This window comes from Mugil cephalus, chromosome 10 (genome assembly GCF_022458985.1).
Source record: "Mugil cephalus isolate CIBA_MC_2020 chromosome 10, CIBA_Mcephalus_1.1, whole genome shotgun sequence".
NCBI lineage: Eukaryota > Metazoa > Chordata > Actinopteri > Mugiliformes > Mugilidae > Mugil > Mugil cephalus.
This window is the reverse complement of record NC_061779.1, coordinates 16323631-16346180: the sequence shown is the minus strand read 5'-3', so window position 1 is coordinate 16346180 and position 22550 is coordinate 16323631. Positions and strand designations below refer to the sequence as shown.

Sequence of the window (22550 nt, the reverse complement as noted above, 5' to 3'; positions counted from 1 at the left end):
AGTCTTATTCCAATCTCTAAACAATATGTCAACAAAAGAATCAGGAACTGTTTGTTTCTTAGTGCATTTTTGCTTTTATTAAACCAAAACAAACATTTTCTAAATCCATATTTGTGACCTACAGACAGCTACAGTCAAAAATGAATAATGCCATTTTAAAGGAACTACACGCATACTGTATCTATTCAAGGGAATGGTAACACATAATGTAAGAGTAGCATTGATATAAAGCATTGATATAAAATAACTTGTTTAACATGTCGACATTTCTCCGCAGGTGGATCTTGTAGGATAATGGATGCTCCTGTTTCAAAAAGGCCAGCAGGCAGGTATATAATCCAGTTTGCAAATGCACCCGGGTTCTCGAGGAAAAGTCACAGGCTGCCCTGAAAATATAGATGGAGAGGTTTGGACACATGTGGACAGGAGTATATTAGTTCAAATCACATTTCAGGTTGACTTGCACACGTATTCTCTACAGTAGTGGTCTCTGACGACCCCTGCAGGCTCAGGTTTTCTGATCTTTCAGGGAGACATTATGTAAGCTAGCCCTGTAATGAAAGCCTGCCACATCTGCTCTTATTAAATGGAGACTGGAAGTGCTATCTATTATTTTTAAGACTAATTTTGCTCATTATGGCCTAATTTCTTACCTTATATCTTTAAAATATAATGAGAAACCTTGTTCTGAACAGAAATTGACAGCTATAACTGCATGTCTTAACCTTTGTGTTACCTGGTGTCAGAGGGATTTTAGTTCCTGATGCCTTCAGAACAACTTGTAGATTATAAGACGAAGTGTTGCCAGCGCTTCCCGTCTGTTCCCTCAGTATGATATGAACTTCTTCTTTCCTCAGCAGCCAGTCCATCTGTCTGCCCAGGTAGTTCACGCCACGAATACAAAGCTCACCAATGTCATTAGGAAGAAGTGGGGAAAAGGCCAGGCAATCCTTTTGAACTCTAGAAAGAAAAATACACATTAGGCGAAGCCTTGTCTTGTGTATATATTTTGTGCGCTTTACCGAGCATGGTGGCAGCGTTGACGACTGACCTGAATCCAGTGTAACCAAACAGCACAGCCTGCAGGAATCCACCCATGCCTGTCAGGAAGTTGACCGCACCAGAGCCGTCCGATGATTCACTCCACACCTGTAAGGAGAGAGAATCCCTCATTCACTGTAAAAACATTTTAACATGATGTGGGTGTTGCACTGATACCTGGAACGGTCCCTGGATGTTCTTGAAGCATTTTTCAAGCAGAGTTTGAGCTTTCTCAGCTTCCCCGAGCTCCAGCCAGCCGATGGCAAACATACCCTGACGATGGAAAAGAAAAGCATTAGTACGATGACACGCAGGTCTTTATTGCTCATGTTAATTTAAATATAGACGTCTGTATCTGACATCTGGTGGACGGCATACATTTACTCACACATTACTCTACACAAAACAATTCTGAGCTACTTGAAGTTACTTAATACTTTATTTTCTAAATAAATATTGTACATTTACTTGATAAATGTAGTTGTTAGACTTTACATATAAAAGCGATGAGCACGTTCAAATACAATGCTTGTTAGCAACTAAAACCACACAGCCACACTGTGTAGAAAAGGAGTGGAAAAGTTTTCTACAAAGTTGGAAAAACAAATAATCCAACAACATTACTACACTGTCAGGAACTACTTTTAAGTGCACTACAAATTAAAGTTTAGTGCTTCATTTGTTTTGTTTTAGTAGTACAAGTGGAAAAAAATCTGACCTGTACTGTACATTTAAGAGGAAAGAAAACCTATGACACTGTTGCGTTAGCATCAGGAAGCAAAAGAAAGTCCCTCTTTAAGTGCATTTATTTAGCACATCTGAGCTACATGCTTTTCTTCAGACTCTCTGAAGATTTGATTTTTGTTCCAGCGCCTGTTTACCTTGGATGCGCACGACTGCTCTGCTATTTAGTCTTTTGTTAGCACCAACTTTGTGTTGATAATCCAACTCTGTGTCTTTCTTTCTTACCCATGTCATGGCTGGACCATTAGGGTCTGTTACTGGCTCGTATGCTTCGAGGTCATTCCTCCTAACCTCTGGGGACATTGGCAACCCAAGAGGGTATCCCAACATCACCGTGTCGGCCTGCTTCACTGGATGACCTGGGTGACACACACACAAAAGATGTTATGGATGCTTGATTTTCTTATGCGGGTCAGTGTCAGAAAAAGTGTGAACATAACCTTTAATATAGCCATCAAACTCAGGATGATACTGGGACTCTTGTTCGAATGGTATCTTGATGCGTTCGGCCACTTGGCCCCATTCCTTTGGTGCAGGGTGCTGGAGGCGATCAGCCAACTCTACTGCAAACTGGAGACTAACAAAAAAACATTTTGGTATTACTGGTATATCATAAGTGAAAACTTGACGTAGTAACGTGTTTAAACACTAATACTAGTACCTGAATTTGGCCACTGTGTTTGTGAACACAGAGTTGTTGACATTGTAGTAATACTCATCAGGAGGCATGACACCTGAATGCAACAAAAGTGAAGTGTTTCCTAATGAAATGCTACGAGTAATACTACCTCCTACTACAACTACTACTACTGATAATACTGAATATTCTTTATGTATTATTTAAGGAATTTCAAATTTCAAATGCAGCTTAAAAAAAATCAATAATTAATAAAAAAACAGCAAAAAGAGCAGGTTTAGAAAGATACTTTCATTTTAGACTAAATAAATTCAGTGGATGCTAAGTACCATGTTTCTAATAATGCTCTTTACCTAGGAAGTGGTATTTCTGTTCGTCAGGGTGCCACGTTGCCCTGGAAACCCAATAATCAGCCACGCCATAGATCACCTCACTGCCCTGTCCCTCTCTGAACATGGACAGATCCTGCAACAAAGGGCTCAGTGAAAACCATCAGTGTAAATCAGGTCATGTGACGGTGAGGGGAGGATAAACAAGCGTACCTCTGTGAGGTAGAGGTAGTGTTGGAAGGCCAGCGTGACGTCTCCATTGATGTGAATCTCTTGTTGTCCATAAATATCCTGTGGACACACCTCTCTCCCTGACACAGCACTCTCCCATGGGAACTTTACACCCTGTAAAGATAGAATCTTTTCTTTAGAAGACTCAGACGGTGCTTTGTTGTCAATTTAACAAACATCCAACCACACGGTGTCAGACTATAGTTTATAGCTGCTATTTCAGTTCTGACTTTACTAACCATTGCAGGTGCATTTGGTTCAACACTCGGTGATCAGTTTGGAGCTAATCAAGCTGGCATTTATCTGAGCATGACCATTAGCATGACTCCAAGGCTACAACACACGGCTACAACATTCAGACAAACTAGAACACATGAAGAAAACCAGGCGCTGTGAATGCACCAGGACGAGCAAAACATTAATTAAGATTATGATCGCTTTCCAAGTAAGTGAGGAACAGATAGCAGGTTTCAGTCCTCCTGATTATCTTTCACAGCATATCAGATTATTCCAGATGTGTTGGTCATTCATTTCAGTTAAGTTAAATGGTCAAACTCTAGGATGCACCTATAGTAGGATCCCATTGATCATCATACCTTGTAGCCTTGCTTCTGGGCGTTGTCTTTAGCACCATCTAAAGTCCCCACCCTGTACTCCAGCACAGCTCGGGCCAGCTTTGGGTAGAAAAGGGCTATCCCAGGAAACATCCAAATGTCCTGTCACAGGAAGGCAGGGTCATTACACAGCGCAAACACTCAACACAACAGCTGCCACTAGCCTCACCTGGTCCCAGAAAACATGGCCCCAGTAGTCCTGACCCGCCCCGCCATTAGAGAGCCCGCCTGGACTGACTCCACCGAAGGAGTTGGAGGTGTCGTGTATGGACGGGAAGGCGCTGAGGAGGTAGAACATGCAACCGATCACAGCCCTGCTGAGGCTGTCCAAGCCGACCACCTCCACCTTGCTCTGCAGCCACAGCTCTTTCCAGGCCTTCTCATGAGACGGACGCAGGTCGCCGGTCGCCATCAGATTCAGGCCATTATCATATCCGGCCTTAGCAGAGTCTAAGCTGTTGGCCGCAACCAGGATGAAGCCCCAACGAGCCTGGCTCTGCTCTGGTAGCAGCGTCAGAGTGGGGAGGACATGGGTCCAGATGAGGTGCACCTCTGGACAGGAACCTCCAGGGAACTCGGCTGTGTTGGTCCGTCCTTGGATGTGGCTGTGGGAGACGCGAGTGCAGACTGTGTTATAGTCTGTACTTGTAGTGTAAACTAAAAGACCATATTAATCTTTACCTTCCTCCCTTGTAATCAGGACCAGACTCGAAAACAATGTCTTTGCTCTGAGGTGTGAATGAGCTGACCAGCTTGATGGTGATTGGCTCCTGAGACGTCACCTGACGCACCAGCAGAATCTCCATCACCATGAGGTTGGAGTGGTACCGGTGGGAATACAAAACCTGTGAGGCTGTTACGCTGGCTGAGCTCAGAGTGTGGGTAAAAATGCCTGGAGGAGAAGAGGAGATAGTTTGTAAGTGATGATTCTCCACAACGTGAAACAAGGCCAGCGACAAGACGAGCACAGATCACCTGTGCCTGTGTCCAAGCTGTAGGTGTGCTGGGCAGGCTCATCTGTCTCAATCTTAACAGCCAGAGGACAGGGGACGTCTGCTCTGTGGCAACGTCCACCCTCTCCATTATAAACACCACCCATGTGCATGATGTTGTTGTACACCCTCCAGCCCAGGAGCCCATTTGCCAGTGGAGGCAGGAAGCGGAGGTCAGTGGGTAGAGTGTCGGTGGTGAAGATGTAAGGGTCCGTGTCACAGGACATGGCGAGGAGGTGGTCTTCACTTAAAACAGGTCTTCAGCTGAATGAATGAAGCGCGTGAAAACTTCAATATTTTGTCAAGAGTGTGATACATTTTTTACTCTGAATCTGCACACGCTAATTCTCACAGGTTCATGCCAGTGAAGTGTATTTGTGGGCTGTGAACTTTGACACTTTTGTGTCACAAGACGAGCCCAAGTGTAACCTGAATGTGTCGTGCAGACAGCTGGAAATATATGAAATGAAAAATCAAACACAAAAATCAGTAAAATGTTGAACAAATCCTCATTAAATTTAACGGTTTAACTTTACATCAACCTGCTGAGGGACTACAGATGGAAACTAGCCTCTGGCTGCAGTCTGGCATATTTACATGTGTATGTTCATTAATATGAATAAAGAAATGAATAAAATTAGAATTAAAATAAATGTAGGGATTAGACTGAAGACATTCAATGGCAACACACACAAATACACACAACTAACTTCAGGTCCCACTGTCAGCGGCCTGCACAAACTTCCTGCATGATCCCCTTAAACCCACTACAACAGTGAGAATGTTTCAGTCTCACGTGAACAGGAAGAAGCATCTGTTTCTGCAACAGGAAGGAATGCGGGAAAAACCAAAGTGGAAGAAAAACCCGGAGAAGTTCCCAAACTGCTTGTTCTTTGCAGCTTAACTTGACGAAAACAGTTAACAATCTCTCATTTCAGATCTAGAGACTGTGAAGAGCTCAAAAGTTGTTGTTTAAGCTCATCTAAGTTGTGGTAAATTCCTCATTTGTAGGAGGAGGGAGACTTGGTGCTCTTTGTGCTGCACAGAAAACCTGGACTCGTTTCTGGTCTGCTGAAAAACACGGCATGGATTTAATGCGGAGGATGAGGTCTGTGTAAACCTGGTGGCACAGTCCATCAACAGATGAGGCACCATAGATGTGACTGAAACGTCATGTGAACTTTTTGTACCGTGCATAGCGACATCAATAGCCAGCCTTGTCACGGGCCTGAAAGGCTGCCATCTCATGCTTACATATTCAGTATGAAAAAAGCAGCAGCACTTGGCCGAGGCAGTAAAAATTCTCTACAGGTCACAGCGAGAGTGTTTACATTTGCATCCCGTCTTCCACCAGAGGTATCACGTCACTCTCTCCAAACTAAATCACGCCGGCTCTCCTCGGCAAACCAGTTGCTCCTGAAGCCTCCTTTCGTTTTTACCTTCTGACTCTTGACTGTGACATTCGCTTTATGCAGTCACGCTTTTAAACAGCTAGTCTGAAGAAATGAGACCGATCTCATTCATGTTATTCAGATGAACTTGATTTCACCTACGTTGTCTTTCTGATCCCTTTCTCTTTAAGGTGTTTTACTCATATATTTTTAATTGGAGCACTGTATTGTTTTTGTATTATTCTGATCAAATGAGTGTTTCAGCGCTGGTAGCAGCTTGATTCACACCCTGCCATTCATAACATTTTAATCCACAAAAATAAGACTCCAAAGCAGTAAAGATAAACGTCGTTCATAAGTGAATGTGGGAATTAAACAGGATTATAACTGCTTTGAGATTATTTGGCTTTGCAACTATTTTATGAACAAGGAAATTAATTCATTTTTGTTAAGCCTCGTGGCTTCATTGTGTGTTTTAACGATAAACACAAGTATGAACAGAATTCAGTTCAAGTTTCAGTTGTATTTATAGTGTCAATAACAAACTGTCTGTCTCACGCTGAGTTCTCTGGTAGCTTTAGAAAATATGCCAGGCTTTGTATTTCTGTCTATAACAGACACAGAAGGTTCAATGAGAGACTTTTATTAGATAAATAAGTCACATCAGCTCCTTCAATTTTGACCAAATATGTCTCTTAAGTACCTTCGTAGCAACTTGACCCTGAAGAAACACAATGTATTTTTCCATATACTGGCAGTAATGTGAACCTACCGTCCACTATCTGTTATACGCTCATGCAACCAAGTCCAAGCTCACAGAGAGAGATTACATCTAACAAAAAACAAAAACAAAAAAAGAAGTACGCCATAAAATAAAAGCCACCTTTAAGGCTGTTTCAGTTTCAGTAATGGCTCCATTATAACACCGCTAAGTGAATGTCACGCAAATAACCAGCAGCCTCATGGGAGGTCTTGAGGGGATCTTCATCATAGCTGTAGTCTCCCGATTTTAAAGAGTGTTGCCTCTGCTTTATTTTAATTCTAAGTGTCTCAGAAACTAATACCTTTCCAGTCTGTTTTCTTCGCCCGCAGCTCAACTGTAGCAACACATTAGTCGTCCCTCTTGGTGGCGCCAAGGAGCCGCTAATGCGGCGTCTGGCATCATGCCGGGGTTAGAGCCACAAACCCTGGGAAAAGCAGTGCTTTGTCCATATAAGGCTGCAATCCATCCGCTTCCCTCTTCCTCCCCAGCTCCCTTCCTCTGTCTTTCTCAGACCTGAGGGATATTTACAGAGAGAGCGCCTCAGCCAGCCTGCCCTTCCTTATTAGGAGCTCAGCTTGTTGTCAGTGCTTCTACCCTGCAGGACAGTGGTCCATCTCTTTGCCCTCAGATGAGACAAACAGACGGACGAGTCTTGTTAACTAGGCTTCAGAGCAAAACGCACAGGAGCTCAAAAAACACACGCAGCTTCACCCAGATGTCTGAACGCTCCAGCATATGTAACGACACCGATGTCAGTGAAGCCACACATGATGTACGGTCCGCCTGGGAGCAGTAGTAGATTAATGTAACAGCGCAAACACACTGTAAATACATCTGCGTTGCCCCGTTTCCTCGGTTAGGCTTATGGTGAGCATTTCAGTGTTGCAGCTGCTCTGCTATTTTTTTTTTTTGATTTTTTTCCCCTCCAGCTCCCCAGTGATGGAGGACATCTGGCTACCAGCAAACAGAAAAACTGACACTGTTCACGCTGATGATACGAGGCTAGTGTGTGTGAAACGGAAAACAAACAGGTGACCACAAAAAAAAAAAGAAAAAGGAAGAAGCAGCTTGAGTGGGGCACGTTACAAAGACAAAGAAAAATTCCTAGCTGTAATAAGGGTGGAGGGTAGTAGATAATAACGAAAACATCCGTTACAAACACACTTTTTTTTTTATTAGGGTGCAAACATCCACTTAATATATTAGAAAACCAACATGTGAAGGAAAGACTACATGGAATTTGAGGGTATTATTCAAGACTAACATTTATACACATATACATAACCATGCTCCTTTATAAGAAAGGAATCGACGATGACAAACTATGAAAATAATATCTTTGTCAATGTTAACACTTCCATTCATAGCATAACAGGCTTCGAAGGAACAGCAAATTCTGTATCTGTGCAATGACCTTTGACCTTCAGCTGCTGGCAACTTCTCCCTCTACTTTTCAAAAACAAGTAGCGATGAGAAGCTCTGAACTAAGGTGGTGTGTAAAGAGGACGGGTAAGACCTCGCAGATCTTTTATTGCTTTGCAGAGTAAAGTGCTGTGGTCGACTGACCTGGTTCGACGGTTGTTTTCTTTTTAAGAGCATGGAGGAGTGTGTCTGTGGTCACAAAAATAACAAAGATGTGGGGAAGTGCATAGGTGGAGAGGTAGGTGGGTTCAAACACTTGCATGTGGAAACAAAACAACCCAACAGAGCGTCACGGACTTCCCCCTGGCGTCAGGATGTGTTTTAGAGTTGGAGTTTTTCAAAAGAATACACCAACAAAAAAAAAAAAAAAAAAAAAAAAAAAAAAAAAATTAAAACACATTAGGTTTGGACTTGGACCGTGAGAGTGGGGGAAAAAAAAATGTGTCAATGTGTGACGTGAACGTGTTCACAAGAAAAATAAATACTAAGTGGGAGCTTTAAGGCCCAAGCGGTCTTGTGCGCTCGGTGGAATGTGCATCAAGGAAGTTATGGACGCACGCATAGGGCTGTGTGTGCATGTCAGCATTCCCCAGACGCACAGTCGAAGTACATGGTGTTTTTTTTTTTTTTTTTTTTTGTGAGCCGTCAACCCTCTGGCTGCTGTCAGGTCTCAGGTTGCTACTGTGGGAGCCTCTGACCGTGGCCACAGGTCGGTCCTGTGACCGGCGGACATTAAGGCACGTAGAAGACACTCCAGCTGCTCGTAGACAGGCATCACAAGCCGAGCTGTAGTGTTCATGTGTGTGGGACATTCTGCTGCTTCTCTCCCCCCTCTCTGTCGCTCTTTGGCACTGTGAGGAATGTATGTAAGGGACGGGTGGATGGATGAATGATGGATGGATGGATGGATGATTGATTGATGGATGGATGGATGGGGGTTCCCTGCGGTTCGTGTCTTTCTCTCAATCTATTTGGAAAGTTTGCTGATGACACGGATCAGTGCTCCATTTTCATCTTTAAGACGCTGGTTGTCCGCTTTCAAGTCAACCAGGACCTGGTGGAGAAAAAAATAATTAATCGTTTTTCTCACTGAGCGCGCTGTCATATTATATGATGGCATTTCTTGTGTTCACATTAATGGGTTAATGAGATATTGGATGTTAATCGATTATATATTATAGACAACAGCTCTCACAGGAGAAAGCAGATCGTCTGAGTTCAGCTTACCTGTTAGCTGCTTAGTACAAAGCATGGTTAAGTACTCTTCTAGGCATCTTCATGAAGCTAAGATTTAGCGCAGGACTGTTACACTGCAATTAATTTGTTGTCACAAGTTTACAGAACGAACTGGCAAAGAACTGTTGCTCCTTCTACGCAGCGTCAGCTCATTTAATTTAATATTAGAAGCTGAACCGGTTCTCATTTACTATTTAACTGTGAGCTGGTGGCAGAGAAACAGAAATAACAGCAATTGAGCTATTTTCGCCAACATTTAAAAATATGGTACTTTATAGTAAAAAAAAAAAAGTAAAAATGTAATGCCTCTTTTGTCAGTATATTATAGTTAGCAGACAAAACTCAAGTAGTTTGGTAAGAAGGAAGGAAAGGGTACAGTAAATATGGATCTACATCTAGCTCGTTAGCTTAGCTTAGCATAAAGACTGGAAACAAACAAACGAGCAGCCTTTCTATTGGGTAGAAACATTGGCTAAACTTGAACAAAAACTAAAATTAACCATTTGTTTCTGTTTTAGAGGTGGTGATGTGAATTTAACCACATTCTGTTTCCACTCTAACTAAAATAAGCCAAGATAAGCTAAGCTAAGCTAATCTCCAAGCTTGTACTGGATATTTACTATACAAAAAAGGCATGTTTCAAAAACATGTCAAACTGTTCTGCTAAGATAATGACTCCTGAAATCGATCATGTTGCATAACTTAGAAAATGACTCAGGTTTGTTATTTCACATTAACACCAGATGCCTCTCGAGTAAAATTCGAGGTAGTTTCTTGGCAGGCAAAAGAAATCATCTGTTAACAAACACCAACCCTCTCACACCACCTGAACACAGAGGAGGAAAAAAAAAGAAGAAAAAAAAAATCAACTCTCTGCAGTGTGCTTTCACACCGCTGCACAAGCTAAAGCCAGGCTAATCAAGCAGAGGCATGCAAAGTGTCTGTGGCCCCACGATGACATTCGTTCCGAGCGTCTCCTCACCTTCAGCTCCTCCTCCAGCTCCGCCATTCGCCGCTCCAGCATCCTCCGGTCCTGGCGCCGGGGCAAATGTGAGGGAGGGTGGGAGGATGGGGGACAGAAAGGAAGTGGTGTAAAGAAGAAGGAGCACGAAGAAGTGAAAACAAGTGAGGAAGTGGTTCGAGTGGGGGAGAGACGAGAAGCGTCAACAAACAGCAGGGGTGGCAGTTGTGAGGCAGATGAAGCTACAACAACAACAACAACAACGTGTCAAGTAGCCGGCAGGGATGAGTTACCTTTCTCTCCAGGTCCAGCAGGGCTGAACAGTCAGTGAAGCGCTCCTGTCTCTGTTGGATACAACGCACCAAGGTTAACATCACCACAACAGCAGCGTTGTATGATCACTAGAGCGCTTGTGTGTGAAAAGACTCAACGCATGTCAAAGATGAATCATCATTGTATGGGTGAAATTAGTCCACATGTTAAACATGGAGTTCTGCTTTAGGAGCAAAAGGCTTCATCTGGCAGTTGTGTACATTTTCCTTTGCCTGGGAAAAGCATTATGGCAGCTCGCTCAGTTATGGTTTGTACACAGGTTTTTTTTTTTTTTTTCTTCTCATGAAGCCCCTGTGGAGTCATTTAGTGCACACAGTACATTTATAGTGACTGATTTCCATGAGCGATGACTCCTGCTGAGATACAATATATTTGCTCCTGGTTTTACCATTTACGTGGCGTGCTTCTCTTGAATAATTAAACTAAGATCCGAACGTTGAAGGTCTTTAGACATGGTCCGATGGAAAATGATGTTTCCCAGATGTTTTCCCAGAAACCCCAGATGCTTTGCATAGGGAAGATTACGAACGTTCGCGTTCAACTTATTGCGCGCCTGTGCCGTCACCTGCGTGGCCTTTTCCAGGTCCACTCTGGTCTGACTGATGACCCTCTGGGTGTCCTGCAGCTGAGACTGAAGCTGGCTGTTTTCTCTGGACACCTCCTCAAACAACTGACACACACACACAGAAAACATCGATGAGAAACTAGGACGAACATAGAAAAAAAAAAAGAAAAAAAAGAAGGACACTGCATGGCCTCATTTTTTTTTAGTTCCGTCTGCTGACCTTCTTAAAATCCTTGGATCCTCCTCCCTGGGTGCGATCGTTACAGGATGTGTCCAACCTGATAGGACGAGGAGAGCAGAGGTCAGAGGGACGCTATCATGTGGACTGTGCTGACTGGATGAGGAAAGAGGTGAGAGGTCAAAGGCTGGATTCATACCTGGAGCTCAAGTGTTGATCTGTCTGTAAACAGAGAAGAAAGCAATTAATGCCGCTGTCTTGGGTTACGGCCCCGTGGGGCCACTAATACACGAACACACAAAAAACACACCTGTGGATCCAGCCCACTGCTTGAGAACTCTTCCTCTCCACTGGGATCATTGTCATCGCCCTGCAGAGGACACGCAGCACAACATGTTCTTATGACACTCCGGCATTATTAGCTTGATTTACTAGTCCTGCTGATCCTTTTATCTTCTCTATCTTGTTAGCGTGGCTTGTTATCCGTTCCTGCATAGGTTTTCCAAATAAAGAGCGTTTGCGGTGTTTACCTCCCCGGTCCTTTGCGCCTTCCTCCTGGAGCGAGCTTGCCTCCTCTCCTTGCGCTCCCTCTCCCATCGCTCTGTCTCGCTCTCCCCTGTACCGGCCTCAGCATCTGGAAAAAAGCCAGACAGCAGTCTTTTAAGAAAGAATTATATATATATTTCGCCCAAAAACCACAGTCTGATAGGCCGTCATTCTTCTCAGAAAAGGCAGTAGCTGCTGGTGGTGGTGGTGGAGTACCTTTCCTGTCAGAGGTCTGAGGCCGGGGGGTGCCAGCAGGCTGAGTGAGGCCCAGAAGGTCCGACTTCTGCAGACTGGCAATACGAGACCTCCAGCTCACTTCCTGTAAACACAGCATCCCCAGCTATGTAACGTCACATGACATTATATAAGAGCAGCAGCTAAGACGCCTGTAACTCGGAGACACGGCTCTCACCCCCTCCTCTCCCTTCTTCTGCTTGGCTTCCTTCTCCTTCTCCTTTTCCTTCTCCTTCTCCTCTTCCTCCTTATTTTCCCTCCCTTTGTTGTCTGACTTGATGGTCTTCTCCGCCTCCTGCACATCCGTCAGCGTCACCCCCTTCGCGAAAAAGAAAGCACAGTCACGCACCAAACTGACCGACTCCTTCTGAGCTCCGTGGACGTGCAGGTGAGGCCCGTACCTGAGTGGAGCGGCGGGACTGCCGCGCGTGCCGGGAGCGAGCTTTCCTCTGCGCCTCCGCCTCCTCATCCCGCACGGGCGTCAGATAGGACCTGCACAAGTTTCCAGTCACATATTTTAGCAACATAGAGAGAGGCAAAAGCCATTAGCTCTTCGACATCCGCAGTTTAAGCAGTTCAGGCTCACTTGCGTCTCTGCTTGGTCTCCTGTTCGCTCATGGTTGTGCTCTGAGAGTTGGTGGTGGGGACAGGGACGGGGGCGGGGGCGGGGGCGGGGACTGGGGCGGCGACGGCTGGCGGATCCTTCTTTACTGTCTGTTCCTGAGGAGTTCTATGGCGGAAAGAGAGATGAAATGTCACCTTGACCGATCTTTGGGGAGAGTGACATGACACATAAAGATGAAATACCTCTGAGCTAAGGCACTATTAAGGCGGCTGAGACCAGCAGAGCTTGTCCCTGTGCTGGCTGAGGTCACAGGAGGATTGTCCAGTCTCTTTCCATAAGATGAGCTAGAAATAAGACGCATTAGAAACACAACAGCATCTCTCACAGACACGCACGTTAGTGGTCACCACTGGGGTGTTTTTGGGAGGGACGAGGGAGGGATTGGGAGAGGTCAGTATTAAGCAGTGGCAGCGCAAAAAAAACCAAAACAATCACACACAAACTGCAGAGCACAAAACGCGGGCGGGCGAGGCAGCGTGACTGACCTGTGAAGCAAAGACGGCGTGGAACTAGTGAGATCATTCCCTGACTGACTATGAAGGCCCCGGGTGTAAGAGGAGCTACGGCTTAGCCAACTAAAAGAGACACAGGGTGACAAGGACACATATGCAGTGACTCTGATTCCAGTTTCACAGGAGCAGAAGGGGTCGGCGACCTCAGGCGCACCTGTTGGAGTTGTCAGGGCTGCTATCGGGGATACTGAAGAGCCTCCGGGTTGGAATGGGGTGGACGCGAGCGAGCCTCGGCTCCTGAGGACGAAAGCGGGAGTAAGAGACGATTTTAAAATTTGGCTCGTTGTGTTTGATTTATGAAATTATGACCGCTCGAGGGCCGGCGTACCTTGGTGTCGGCCTCAGAGCTCAGGCGGGGACTGGAGGCAGAGCGAGTCATACCCAGGACAGACTCTGGCGGTCTGCTGGGGTCTTGGTTGGGGTCAGAGCCCAGAGTTACAGAGCTACCGGCTTTTCTCAGAGACGTCCTCCATGAGCCTGGGGCTTCAGTGGCTGGAGGCTTGCTTGGTTCATGCTACACAACATTTACATAATTATTATTGTCGTCATGCATTCTCACAATAAGTCTCATTACGTGTATATACTACTGCTCAAGTTCACTGTATGTATCTGCTTTTATTCTGAAAGTCTAATTTATGCTTTTACTTTCATGCTTATTTAAGTGATTTTTCTTGTACCACTGAGCTGGAGTCAAATTCCTTGTATGTGGACACATAAAGCTGATTCTGATGCAGCTGAACACACATGTAATGTCCTCTGTGATTTACCTTTTTAACTTGGCTTGTGGCCGTACTCGTTGACATGGAGGTAGGAAGCACGCTGGTGGCGTTTCGCTTGTTGTTCAAGTTGTTTATGATTTCTCGATTTTTTGCTTTCTCTGCAACGTGTAAAAGGTCGACAATGAGTTTAAAATTTTAAAACTCTGACCTGATGGAACGTGTTATAAAAGAAAATAAAAGTAAACCACGACCGCTCTCACCTGACTCGGCGTCGCTCTCGGACTCGCTCTCCTCCTCCGAGCTGGAGCTGCTGGAGGCTTTGGTCTGGCCCTGAGGCTGGCTCTGCCCCGTCTGACCTTCCTCCTCCTCGTCCTCCGCCGGGCTGCTCTGCAGGGCGGGGGGCGGGTGTTTCTCCCGCTCGTGGAGGCCAATCTTCTCCTTACTGCTCATGCGACAGATAGACCTCCTGCGGAGGCGGGGGGCCAAGGTGGGGTGGAACAACAGGTGGCATGCAGGAAGCTGATCAGTGAGGGGCAATCATCCCATGTGCAGCCAATTAGAGCGAGCATGCACCAATCAACACAGAGGCGGGTGGACCAGCGCTTCACTTCCTGTGATGTCCAGTGGGGAATCTCTCTTTTTTTTTTATCTTAACAACCAATCAAATCAAAATGCTGTTTTGTTTTTGTTTTTTTAATTTTGATGCATGAACAGAGTTTGACACTCGGAGGCTGTTTACAAGCCACTTTTGGTTCAACAGGAAACATACACAAAGTGTGGTGTGGTTGTTTTTAGCATTTTAGCTGCAATAACAATAACCGTGCACTTAAAACTCAAGAATCAAGGTCTGAGTGTGCACACATAATTTGAAAATAGCCTCAGTGTTGCTTCGGTATCTCTGGTTGTAATTCATTGTAGCTAATGCTGATTTATGAAAATGAGTTCATTGAACTGAAAAAATGTTGTATTTAATTTTCATCTCATTATTTTTAAAAGTGCATCTGATTTCACTTTCAGTATTTTATTATCTCCCAATATGGTTCTCATTTATAAAAAAATTAATTAATTAAAAAACATATATTATGAATTTTAAAAAAAAATTATAATAAAAAATTGGATAATAAAAAAATTATCCAAAAATGTCCAATAATAGTGAATAGTGAACATTTCTGTTCCCTCCGACGTGACCACACTTTGCGCTAAAAACGATTCCCGTCAATAATATTTAGCGTGAAACTGAGACGCCACCGACCGACTACATGTGTCCATAGAAAGAAACACAGCTCGAAGGAACGCTGGCACCGCTACCGTCACACCTGCATGCACACGACTGGTTCAGGGATTACTGGCAAAAAATGCGCACGCACACACAAACGCACACACGCAGACACACGCACACAGACACACTGGCACTGACCTGCGTGCGCGAACTGGTACCATGGAGATTTGCGGACTGGTCTCAATAACAGGCGTCTGTTTCTCTATCTCGCTGCGTAGCTGAAGAGAAATATAAACAGACATAAACACAGAGAACATTCGCTGCCGTAACGCCATCAATCATATCAGGTTTATCTAACTGAGTGAGATAGTCGCGGAGCCTGCGTTGGAGGCGGACTCACAGCGTTCTGTTTCTTCTGTAGCTCCTCCAGTTTGTCCACGAGGTTCTCATCCGCAACATCTAGAGGCGTTTGTCCCTACAAGGGCATTCACAGAGCGCGATCAGTCACGGCACGGGACGGGGGAGATCCGACCACGGGCTTAAACGCAGAGCTGAGGTTTTCGCGGAGGTAGCCTCGCACTCACCACGTTGTTGACGGCGCCCATGTCGCACATGTGTTCGGAGAGCAGGGTGCACACCTCCTCCTGGCCCCAGTGAGCGGCGGCGTGCAAGGGCGTCCAGCCGTCGATGTCCCTGCCGTCCACGTCCACCCTGCACTTTAACAGTACCCTGACCAGAGGCGAGGAGGAGGTTGAGGGAAACGAGCGGGGAGGGGGAGAATGTGGGAGATCCGGGAGGAGAGCTATGAATAAGAGCTGTTTGACTTGGTGGAATACCAAAATAAGACAAAAGCAATCACGGCTCACTTCAGGACTTCGATGTAGCCTTTGGCAGCGGCGACGTGCAGAGCCGTTGCCTTGGTGTTTGGGTGAGGTGTGAGAGTGCCACCTCCTGCCAGCAGCGCGTTGGCGTCCTGGAGCATGATCCTCTCCTCCTCCTTTCGGGCCTTGTCCACGTCTACTCCTGTGACACGCGGGCGAACAACACGTCAAAAGTGCTGCGGGCTAAAAGAGTGAAGCCTTTGATATATAGCCTACTGTAACCGGGAAGACAGACTGTGTGTATAGACATCGACGTCTAAATATTTATGTTACGCATATATATACACTCACCTACCAGTTCATCAGGTACACGGGCGAAAAGGAATAAATTCTAATATAACAGTCCCGTTGTGGTGTTGAGGATTTGTTACAAATAGCTGTTGTTTCAACTGGGTTTTCGCTTCGGAGGCTGCGGTTTGTGGCGCGATCGAATTTTTAACGTGTTTCTGTCATTTCGACAACTCGGGCCCCAGTCGGCGGGGCCCGCTCCGAATAACAGACGCGCTTTTGTTTTTAATTCAGGACAGCTTAACAGCGACTCAAACGACATCCTCCTAAGTGATCGTACAGATGAATCACCTCCTCTCCTCCTCGTGCTGCTTCAACATAAACCGAGCATTACGACAGCGGTGAAGGGGGACATAGTGCAGGGCCGCGCGCGGCTTCACTCGCAGCCGGGTCCTCGGTTCCTTTCAGCGCAATGAAGGTTCTCGGAAGATCTGGCACAAAGTGACCCTGTCCCAGTTCCTTTTACCTTGTTTTCAGAGTTGCTGTAAAACCAGGATTACACAGCTGTGTGAACGCAGCCTGAACTCCGTATGATCTCCTAATTGATTTTGCCTTTTTTTGTTTTTAAAAACCTCAAATGAACCCTGCCAAAGTTGCAGTGAATGCGTCACTCACTACGCAGCAAATGCAAAATGTACCTGGATTAATCCCAACATCCTCGGCCCCTGTTGAGATGCTAATTATAACTTGACGCGCGCACACACACACACACAAGTTTGTTTCTTCTCACATCCAAAAGATTACCGGCCGTGTGTAAAAGGCCTCCTTTTAATCTGACATAATTACCCGTCGTTTTGAAATGAATCGAGGTCGGTCTGATTAAATCACCGACAAACAAGCGACGCACCGTGTCTGATGTGAAACGATTTGTTGAGATGTTGGCTGGGAGTGTCAGAGTGCAGTAAAATATTACTGATTCATGAAAAGCTGATAAGAAACATTCAACCAATCAGATTGCAGGACTCGTTTTTATATGGAAACTAGTGATAGTATGAACGTTTCCTGCTTTCTATAAGTCGGTAAATAGCGAGGAATGTACGTGTAGTCGATGAATTCACATTTATTGAAATGATCTGAGAACAGACAGTCAAGTCGGAGCCAGATGTTTTGCTTGAAACGTTAACGATGAGTCGATGATTTGCTTTAATACTTACTAACGGAGGAGTTCACGCAGGAATAACTCGACAAATCCTCACAGTCTGATAACAGACTCATATTGCAATTAAACTTAAACTGAATTAAACTTTAAAGATCACACGCACGCCCACGTCTCAACAAGACACGACGGGACAGCCGTGAGCGTGGGCGTTACCAAAGAAGCGACTCCTCACCTTGTTTTTTGATTTCGCCTTTGAGCAGCCTTTCCATGGCGTCCTCGGTGGCGACGTCCAGAGGAAGTTCTCCTTCACTGTTCACCACCCCGACGCGAGCACCGTGCTCTATCAGGTATCTTCACAAACAGAGACGCAGCGCAGGTTACATCGGGTCAACGGGTCCTACCTGACCTGAATCGGCGTCGCCCAGCGGCCAGTACTCACTTAGCTATCTGGATGAAGCCACAGGAGGCTGCAGCGTGCAGAGGAGTCCAGCCCTCGTTGTCCCCTCTGTTGACATCGCTCCCGTTCTCCACCAGGAACTGCACCATCTCGGCGTTCTCGTCGATGCAGGCCTGCCGGAGGACACACCGTGAGGGTTGTTTGTTTGCTGCGCGTCGGGAGGACCCCGACTGCGCGCGCTAATCTAAGAGACGTCACTTTGATTCCACGTGTCACCGCAGGAGATGCGGCCTTCGCCTTTGGCCCGCTTCGGCCGTGGTTTGTTGAGAAATGCAAAACTGCAAACACTTCCAAAAACCATTAAACTCGACTAACACACTTGGACTAAAACAATGACTACTGTGTCTACTTGGGAGTAATGACTTTCTGCTAAGTGGGCTACTAAAAGCCCTCAAGTACTTTCCAAAACAGTCACTTTGTGGCGTGAAGGAAACAGTGAATTCATTTAGCCGAGTTTCCCGAGGCGAGGATTTAGCAAAGATCTCTGCGTGATCCCACGCAAGTCCCAAGATAAATCCCATGAGGACCTCATGGGATAATGATATGACAGGTTGCTTTAATGTCTGCTAATATAGACCGGAGAAAAGTCCCGTTTTCACTTTACAGTTGGTGTTTGTTTATTCTGCAAAACAATAAGGAAACATGCCATTTTTTTTTACAAGAGAGGTTAAAAAAAAGTGATAAAATGATTTCTACATGACTTTAATGCATCAAGTGCACGTCACTGTCAACAATGAACTGAAACCGACTTATTTTGCAGTGTACACACGCACCATATAAAGGCTGGATTCACCATTAATGTCTGTAATGCTGCAAATACCAGACAGAAACTAACAATTTATAATGATGCTCATTTCCATTATCCATTAATGTGTAGACGGTGATGTGAACATAACCATAACAATTTCCCAGACTCTTACGTAATCTTGTCGCATTACTTGTTTTACCTGGAAAAATCCAGAGACGCTCAATGTAAATCACGCAAGAGCAGAAAGCAGAAAACCATCATGTATGCGCTCAACACACAGGAAGGTCCTGGGTTTGTTTAAAGATCAAACATGTCTCTACTCTGCAGGAGTGAGTTAAAGTCTAGAGGAACGTCAGCCGGTCTAGGAGGAAGAGAAACCACTGTGATGGGTCTCTACAGCTAGTTTCCTCATTCATAAAAGCCGTGAACGCTTCTGTTTTAAAAAGAATTAGGGCTTAAAGTTAAACCCAATTAAGGCTTTGAGTGACAGGTGGGTCGCTGGCTGTTGGCGCAGGCACCAAAGCTCCACCTCTTTGCCCATTTTTGGATTAGCTGGGAGTCGGGCAGAGTCGGGATCTGGTGAGATGGAGCCGGCCTACAGTAAACTTCAAATCAGGAATCATGTGCGTTGCATTACAAAGGATTCATCCATCCTTATGTCAGGGCCGTGGGACAGATTTTAACAAATTAGATGAACAATCAGGAGATTGCTTATTATTGTCACTATATCTTATAATTACAATGAATCTGTTTAGGGACATTTATGCCCGTATCAAATACAGGCGTCATGTTGGTGCCATTAGAGCATCCGGGGCAACCAAGACGTTATCATGACTCATCCTCTCAGGGCCATGCATGTTTGTGTATAAATCACATATCACATTGCTTTACACAGAGTAGCTACAAGATATTTAATAAAGACAGAGTTTTTTTTTTATGTGCACCAGTATAAAACCTGCACAAAATTTTAATAATACACTTGTTGGTAAATGCTTATACCATGTGTGGATCAATTGGTCAGTAATGTGTTTCGAGGCATTCGCCGTCTTCATAGTCACTCGGCAGGATGTTGCAGACCAGAAGTGTCTGTAACCTCCACAGAACCGTGTGTCTCACGCCTGACTTAAGCCACTTAAGAGGCTTTAGCTTTTGGGCTAAATCAACTAATCACAAAGCTGCTACAAGCTTCCTCGCCCGCTCCATAATATGAGACAATTAGTCGGGTAGTGGGGCGGGAAAACACACCAAAAAAAAAAAAAAGTGTTCATTGTGGTACGCTCCAGAGCAGGTCGAAAGCAGCGCTCGGTCACAGGAGAGGGGGGACAAGTGGGTGAATGAATGGACAGAGGGGGCACTTCTCGCACCCCTGCCCGCTCCGAGGGTGCACACACAACCTCCACCATCAAGTGACTCATTGTGAAAATCGCCTTTGACAACAGCAGCTTGTGCCATTTGAGGAATGTTTTCCATTTCTTCATCTGAAATCCCTGAAGTCCCCTCCATGGGGAACTGGAACTGGGAAGGAGAAGGAGAAAAATACAGAGAGCGAGAGAGAGAAAGAAGAAGAAGGAGGAGGAGGAGGACGGGGAGGAGAAGAGGGGGGGTTGCAGCGGAGAAGACAGAAAGGCTTTGGATGGAGAGGACGGAAAGTTTGGAGAGTGTGGGCCTATATTTAATTCGAGTTGCCAGGCAACCGGCGAGCAACAGGGGAGAAAAGGGATGGAGGGCAGCAGAGAGACCACACCGGGAGACGGTCTGACATGTGCATCGTCCAAAAGAAGAGGGGAGCATTCAACTCATCTGAACCGTGGAGGCAGCTTCTTCACAGAAGTGCTCCCAAAACCAAAAAACCGTGCCACATCTGTGGGGGGGGGACCACGTCTCAGGCCGGAGACGGGCCCGGGGGGGGGGGACAAAAACACATGCGTCCACAGATGTCCACAGTTAAATCTGACTTTTGTGTGCGTTTTCATGTGATGGGGCAGCAATGTGTTTATGACACGGTGTTATCATAAAAGTGGAGGAAATGCTGCATCACAGAGGGCTTGTGTGACAGTGATGTTGTCCAGACTGCACCTCTGTGTTATGACTGAAGTCAAGCGGAGGGAGGGACATAGAGGCCGGGGCATGCCCAGAAGAAGTGCACCCTCTTCGGGGCTTATTCAATGCGACAATCGCCTCTTATAAACTCACTAAACCATAATTTTTATTAATTTTTTTAACATACAAAACCCCCCAACTCATTAATAAAAAAAAATCAGACCTGTTGATCAGCTGATGAAAATATCCCTGAATATAATAGTAGGTTTGAGACTCCTCCAGGGAGTCTCTTGTCTAGAAACGATCCCACCATGAGCTGCTTTTACTTTCTGCTGCCTCCAAGCTACAGAAAAAGAAGCCAGTAATAAAGAATAAGCTCCCCCCCACCCCACCCCCCCGAACTCCCGGTCCACACGGGCCAGAGACGCCGCCTGGACCCCTCAAAACAAATCTACACATAGACTGGGTGATGTGTTCAGGAGCAGCCGGGTTAAAGACAAAAAGTTTGGCTGGTTGGGTTGGGGGAACTTTTTACCTGTAACTCCTCAAGAAGTTACCGCCTCTCGGCTCCGGGGGTAATTACCGGATCAACGCTGAACCGCTAACTCCGCGTTCAACCTCGGAAACAAACTACTCGACTTTGTTGAGAACGGTACCGGAGCGGAGGCGTCCTTCCTACCTGGTGCAGGGCTGTCAGTCCGTCTATGTTGGCGTGGTTGATATCGGCTCCCTGTCGGACCAGCGCCGCCACCTCCTCCCGGTCTCCGGCGGAGCAGGCGGCCATAAACACGGCTCCTTGGGCGAACCGGACTTTGCCCCGCCGCGTCCCGAAGGTGCTCGAGCTTCCCCGGATCTCCGATTCTGTGAGGTCGGTCTCTGAGCCCAGCCACCGCTGCAGCTGGTCCTGGCGTCGCTGCTTGGCTGCTGCGGACCGGGAATGGTCAGTGGCCGCCATCTTCCCTGGTCTGTCCCGGACAGATTCAGCTCATGGTACGAGGAGAGGAGAGGAGAGGAGCGGAGCGGTGAGGAGAGGAGTGCGGTGTTTGGATTGAGCCCCCCCTCCCCGGTCTGCGCCTCCTGGTGGACAGACCGTGAACGCCACACTGCGAACTTTTCTGACTGAGTGGCAGTCCGGCGCTGCCTTCAAGTGCTGCTCGGAAATGTTTATGCTCAACGAAAGAGAATATGTGGTCTCTACAGTACTACGTGGACATTTTTCTTTTCTTTTCTTTTCTTTTCTTTTCTTTTCTTTTCTTTTCTTTTCTTTTCTTTTCTTTTCTTTTCTTTTCTTTTCTTTTCTTTTCAGATTTACATTAAGATTTACACATAAACATTGTCACTTTCTCCTGTGCCAACCTACTCATGCCATAGACAACACATTTACTCTTCACTACTTCTACAACATTTTACTTTTAGCTTGAGATTTCCTGTTTGAAACTGTAAATAATTTGAGATTTTATATTTTTAGATATAATTGCATATTGTTTTTAATTGTTTTAACATGTGTTTACTGGGTGTTGTTTGTTTACAGCTGGTAAAAAGGGTCCACAGCAGACCACAGCTGGTTGGACTGTGTGATTTTGCAATGATTTGTGAGCATGTTGATCACATTGCTAAAGGGGATCTCCAAGAAGTTCTCCAAACTATGCAAAAAAGTTATATAAAATAATATATATATATAAAATCATATATATATTGTTTTATTATATGTTATTAATAAGTTAATAGTGTAGAAAAACAAAACT

At 45.6% G+C, this 22550-nt stretch overlaps 2 protein-coding genes across 8 annotated transcripts; both read right to left on the bottom strand.

Annotated features, from left to right (window-relative positions):
- Positions 1-50: 50 nt before the first annotated feature.
- On the bottom strand, positions 51-7741 carry pgghg (protein-glucosylgalactosylhydroxylysine glucosidase). 3 transcript variants are annotated; one of them, XM_047595947.1, is made up of 14 exons: positions 7044-7741; positions 4572-4852; positions 4278-4488; positions 3766-4201; positions 3579-3698; positions 2965-3096; positions 2776-2887; positions 2447-2519; positions 2226-2362; positions 2011-2144; positions 1219-1314; positions 1052-1149; positions 737-960; positions 51-386 (listed from the first exon to the last, which is right to left on the bottom strand). In XM_047595947.1, the coding sequence occupies exons 2-14, from the start codon at positions 4813-4815 to the stop codon at positions 310-312; spliced, it is 2094 nt and encodes a 697-aa protein (XP_047451903.1). In that variant the 5' UTR covers positions 4816-4852; positions 7044-7741; the 3' UTR covers positions 51-309. The 3 variants fall into 3 exon arrangements, with proteins under 3 accessions (XP_047451903.1, XP_047451902.1, XP_047451901.1); XM_047595946.1 differs by lacking the exon at positions 7044-7741 and adding an exon at positions 5299-5637; XM_047595945.1 differs by lacking the exon at positions 7044-7741 and adding an exon at positions 5385-5637.
- Positions 7742-8503: 762 nt separating this feature from the next.
- On the bottom strand, positions 8504-22026 carry zmp:0000001167 (protein phosphatase 1 regulatory subunit 12A). 5 transcript variants are annotated; one of them, XM_047595940.1, is made up of 25 exons: positions 21485-22024; positions 18000-18130; positions 17793-17911; positions 16159-16315; positions 15877-16021; positions 15693-15767; positions 15491-15570; positions 14334-14539; positions 14122-14231; positions 13683-13868; positions 13509-13591; positions 13328-13417; positions 13025-13126; positions 12804-12947; positions 12619-12709; positions 12396-12536; positions 12200-12302; positions 11968-12071; positions 11748-11807; positions 11637-11659; positions 11480-11537; positions 11260-11364; positions 10655-10705; positions 10383-10433; positions 8504-9218 (listed from the first exon to the last, which is right to left on the bottom strand). In XM_047595940.1, exons 1-25 carry the CDS (start codon positions 21758-21760, stop codon positions 9132-9134), a joined length of 2778 nt encoding a protein of 925 aa, XP_047451896.1. In that variant the 5' UTR covers positions 21761-22024; the 3' UTR covers positions 8504-9131. The 5 variants fall into 5 exon arrangements, with proteins under 5 accessions (XP_047451896.1, XP_047451897.1, XP_047451899.1 ...); XM_047595941.1 differs by lacking the exon at positions 10383-10433 and having other exon boundaries at positions 21485-22025; XM_047595943.1 differs by lacking the exon at positions 13025-13126.
- Positions 22027-22550: the final 524 nt, after the last annotated feature.

What these genes read in the sequence shown, in the direction of transcription:
- pgghg (XM_047595947.1), bottom strand. Translation starts at nt 4,815, where the DNA reads ATGTCCTGTGACACGGACCCTTACATCTTCACCACCGACACTCTACCC. An exon ending in ACAGAAATACCACTTCCTAG is followed by an intron (nt 2,520 to 2,775) that starts GTAAAGAGCATT and finishes TGTTGCATTCAG; the next exon opens with GTGTCATGCCTCCTGATGAG. An exon ending in TAAAATCCCTCTGACACCAG is followed by an intron (nt 387 to 736) that starts GTAACACAAAGG and finishes CTATATTTTCAG; the next exon opens with GGCAGCCTGTGACTTTTCCT.
- zmp:0000001167 (XM_047595940.1), bottom strand. Translation starts at nt 21,760, where the DNA reads ATGGCGGCCACTGACCATTCCCGGTCCGCAGCAGCCAAGCAGCGACGC. An exon ending in TACAGAAGAAACAGAACGCT is followed by an intron (nt 15,571 to 15,692) that starts GTGAGTCCGCCT and finishes ATTTCTCTTCAG; the next exon opens with CTACGCAGCGAGATAGAGAA. An exon ending in GTACCAGTTCGCGCACGCAG is followed by an intron (nt 14,540 to 15,490) that starts GTCAGTGCCAGT and finishes CCGCCTCCGCAG; the next exon opens with GAGGTCTATCTGTCGCATGA.